We start from the raw sequence: 4749 nt of genomic DNA on the forward strand, positions 1-4749 counted from the left end.
GACAGATGGAGGATTCGGAACTTTAGTCCCATATCGAAAGAATAGCGAAAAGGATTGTGCCTTATAAGAAGAGGCCACCCTCTTTCCTTCCAGAGGGCCCTTTTAAGAAGGACAAAGCCATGAGGAAAAAATTGTCGTGTATGAATCGTGTATAGTATTAAGCACATGCGTGCTCCTCGAAAGCGGGCAATATCTTTAATTGGGATGCAGACATTTTTTCGCTCTAACAGTGTCTTTCAAAAGTTTTTAAATGTTAAACTATGCTTACGAGCTCATCTTCGACAACGGTCGCTTTTGTACTCTACGCGCAACAGATTGGCGATAGGCTTCGAACCGGTGGGGCAACGAATGGGACGATCCATCAATGAAAAGAACCTTTTTTGTTTTTTTTTACTGTTGTTTGCCAACTTTAAGGGCCATTGAAAAGTCCTAATTTTATAATCTCTTAATGATGTGTTATTAGTACTTACTGACTAGAAGAGTCAATGAACCAGACAGAATTAACATATAATTACTTTATTTAAATATTTCGTACTTGGCGTGATGCATGTAGAGGCTGTCTAAGGGTGCTGATTGGCTGAGTTGGTAAAATGGCCACTGGATATCAGTGATATAGATTGGAATCACACCCTCATCCAGATTCTGGCTAAGCTCATTATATATATATATATATATATATATATATATATATATATATATATATATATATATATATATATATATATATATATATATATATGATTCATTTCTGTTGAATATGTCTTGAGTTTATAAGTTCTAAATAAGCGCAAAAAAAAAAATCTTTTTTTTCTGAAGCAGGTGCAGCGCAGCAGGCAAAAACAAAGTTAGTCCGAATTGGCTTACTTTATTATTGTACAAATTAACTTACTTTATTATATATATTTTTTGTAACTTTAAAAGATGAAAGTAATTATGTATTCTAAACATCGGATGTACCGGGAGCTAGAATTTGAAAGAAAACTTTGCCATTTGTAATCTCCAGTTTTCTAAGATAAAATTTTTATGCCGTCTTTGCTCATGAATTATGTAAATATTATATTTTTTTATTCTTTTTCTTTTTTTTTTCCTGCTTATTGTGTTATTTTCCTCCCAACACCGTTACAAAAAAATATATATATATATATCTCGCCATCAATTACCCTATGAATCCATGAATCATGACCATGGCCAGTATTTCATAGCATTCGTTCAAGAATTGCTTCCATGAACGCTCAAATACTTGTAAGGATGGTTCTAAATTCAAACTACTTGAATCAAAGATAGAAGATGAATTTCAGAGACAGACATCAGATACAAAGGGCATAAGACTTTACAAGATCCAGCCATAATATACAATTATATTTACATCAAAGCACCTTCTTGGAGAAAATGGCGCTAAGCTTAAACAGACCAGCATGGCTTCCAACGCGAACGCTTCGAGCGCTCCGGTCGCCGGCGTCCACCCCATCCTTACCCTCCCCACTGCAACTGATCACCTGATTCCGATCCCTGATGCATGTGTTCATGTTAAAACTCAGCATTCTAACTCCACCACCACCACCTCCTTTCTTCGCATCGCCGCCATCGCTTCCGTGGGTCTTCTTCTCCGGTTCCGGGGGCCTGCAGTTCCTCCTAAGCTGCCAGATCGGGCTGGTCCCGCCAAGCTGGATGCCACCATTGAATCGGACCCGGCCCGGGTTGGGAGGCCACCTCCCCCTCGAGGAGGAGGACGGGGTGGTGGTGTTGGCGGCCGTGGCGGTGGCAGCCGGCTTCGAGGACTCTCCATGGGAGTTGCTCCGGGAGCAAGGCGCGCTACAGGCCTTGCGCCGGGCCCCCATAACCTTGATCCTGTTCCCGGTGCCATTGCCGGCGTTCCCGGCGGAGCGGCTCCTCGAGAAGGGCCAGATGTTGATGTTGAGTTCCGCGGCGTTACCGGCACTACTGTCTCTTCTCCCCTTATTCCTCATCCTCTCCGCCAACTTTCTCTCCTCCGCCTTCAAGATATCTTTCCATCTCTTGGAGGAGGAGGTGGAAGTAGAGGAGTCTGGGGGAGGTGGTGATGTCTGGGGCTCGGGTTCGGATGGGAGTTGGGTGGTGGAGTTGGGGTTGGGGTGGGAGAAAGAGAGGAGGTGGAGAGGGAGGAGGACGCCGTCGACGAAGAGTTCGTCGGCGGTGAGAAGGCGAGGCTGGGGGATGGACGGCTCTTTGCCAACCATCCAGAACTCGAACTCCGAGGAGGAGGAGGAGGAGGAGTCGCTGCTGCTCCTTCTTGGGTTCTCGGCCATGGATGTTGAGGTTGGGATCAGGTTAGATGAACAGGGGAAAAAATGGAGGAAATTAACAGCGGGTCCATCCTTCGACCGTGACATAATGTTTAACGCCCCCGTACCTGTTTTATAACATCCGGTCCACATAAATTTATATTTTTAACTCAGGATCCCAGGACGACGAAAATACCCTCCATATCCAATCTAATTATAAAAGCCAAGCCCATTTTCAGATTACGACATAGTTTTAAAACCCCTTTGATCGATGCTCTGGAGCCGGAGGGAAATCTTTTTTTTGGCCTGAGATGGAGGTGTCGTCCAGATGTGTTGTGTTAGTAGCTACTCTGCAGCACCTGTTTCTCTTCATCATCTTTACCACCTTTGGCTCTGTTCAAGCCAATACCCCCTATAAAAAATAGGAGGTATAGCATGATTTTAAAGTCCCCTGGTTGCTTTTAGAAGCTGGCAATCACCATCAATGGAAGAACGCCTAGCCCCATGGTCATCATCGGGCAGGGGGACACCATTGTTATCGATATCAAGAATAGGCTTCTCACACAGAATTTAGCCATTCTAGAACGGGCAATGTGTATTGTATTTTGTTATACTTGACGGTGTATATCTTTAGCGATGGTTCTTCCTCTATGGCCAAAACATATATTAATTGTGTACTATGGTATATTAAGTATGAACCATGGTATATTAAATATATATTGGGGTATGTTAATTATGTACTATGGTATATTAATTGTGTACATATACCAACTAGCTGCATACTATAGTAGCGTATAAGTGCGTACTGCGCTATATTAAATGTGTACTAGTATATTAACTACATACTATATATATTTAATATCTGTACTGTGGTATATTAACTATGTAATATGGTACATTAAGTGTGTATATGTATCTAATAACTGTATACAAAGGATATTAACTAAGTACTATGTTATATTAACTATGTACTGTGGTAGATTAAGTGTGCACACGCATCTAGTAACTATGTATCGGAGGATATTAACTATGTACTATGTTATATTAACTATACTATGGTATATTAAGTGTGCACACCTATCTAGTAACTGTGTACTAGAGGATATTAATTGTTTACTATGATACCAGTGGCCGAGTGGCGGCAGCCCAAGAATGGATGAGGCTGATCTTGATCATGGCATGGGATTGGTACGTGGACCTTGGAGAGGTTGGTGCATGGCCATGTCTGTGAAGGAGAGGATGGAGGGAGGCGGGAGAGGGATGATAGAGGTTGGGAGTCGAGTGGGTGATTTAGTGGAGTGGGATTGCACCGCAGTGGCGGAGGACGGGAACCGATGGCCCCTAATAATGATTTTGAATTAAGGACGGGAATTGATATATATAGGAGTATCGTTGAGATTTTAACTGTATTAACTATGTACAATTGTATATTAATTGTATGTCGTGCTATGTTAACTGTGTACTGTGTAATATTAAGTATATACTTTGGTATATTAAGTTTCTACCCTTCTATATTAAGTATGTACCATACTATTATAAGTGTATACTATTCTATATTAGGTGAGTACATAAACATTATCTTAAGTTTGTACTGTGCAATATTGAGTGTGCGCATGCATCATGATGGTAAAGAATGTGATGAAGTGTGATGCCCAAGGGGAGGGATCAGATTGTTAATATCTCTGATAAAGTATCATGAGGAAAGAGCTACAACTAAGCCAGTTAATATCATCACCATCTAAAAATAGGAAAGAATAAGCTTATTTCTTTTATGTAGGGTGGGGTAATTGACAGATAAAGACAAATAATGTTCTTATCTTGTAGATAGATAAAGACAATATTTTGAATGGAATTTTTTTTGATTTGTGAAGTTTGCTTTGCTTAATCTTGTTACAATTTCATCGAGTTGGGCATGAGTAATTTATGTCATGGAGAGTGAGGTATTTATGCAAATAAAGTGCAATTAAGTATTTGCAATTACATTTATAATCTTTAATTTCAATTAGTGTTTAGTAAGCTCTTTGGCTCATTGTTTGTAGCAAGCATGGCTAGGCTAGGATCATGTATGTGTACCTTTTAAAAAGAAAAACAGGGTTCAATATATACCTGCTAACTTTGCTATTCCATGTTTTACTTTTTATCAATATTTGATGTGTCCTCTTAGTTTTGCTCTCTTGATGGAGTTTGCTGCAGAGTCATTTAAAGAAATCAACCATGATGCACACGGTGATTCTGTGGAATTGTCTACCATCAAGCACCAAGTAACTTTTTTTTTCGTTTTTCTGCATTGAGTAAAAAATATGAATTACTTGGATGGGATGCTTGACGAGAAAAAAATGAATCTTCTGGATCCATGTATTACTTTTTATCAACATTTGATGCATCCTTTTAGTTCTACTCCTATTTTCTGCTCCCTTGATGGAGCTTGCTACACAATCATCTAAAAGAATCAACTATGATGCACATGATGATTCTTTTTTTTTTTTGG

At 40.0% G+C, this 4749-nt stretch overlaps 1 protein-coding gene across 1 annotated transcript; it reads right to left on the reverse strand.

Moving 5' to 3' along the window:
• Positions 1–1283: 1283 nt before the first annotated feature.
• Positions 1284–2518, reverse strand: LOC103707877 (uncharacterized). Its single transcript, XM_008792569.3, has one exon. It carries the CDS (start codon positions 2412–2414, stop codon positions 1368–1370), a length of 1047 nt encoding a protein of 348 aa, XP_008790791.3. The 5' UTR covers positions 2415–2518; the 3' UTR covers positions 1284–1367.
• Between the last annotated feature and the right edge of the window lie 2231 nt (positions 2519–4749).

Source organism: Phoenix dactylifera, chromosome 11, assembly GCF_051530095.1.
Source record: "Phoenix dactylifera cultivar Ajwa chromosome 11, Ajwa_hap1_PhDact_Kaust_v1.1, whole genome shotgun sequence".
Taxonomy (NCBI): Eukaryota; Viridiplantae; Streptophyta; class Magnoliopsida; order Arecales; family Arecaceae; genus Phoenix; species Phoenix dactylifera.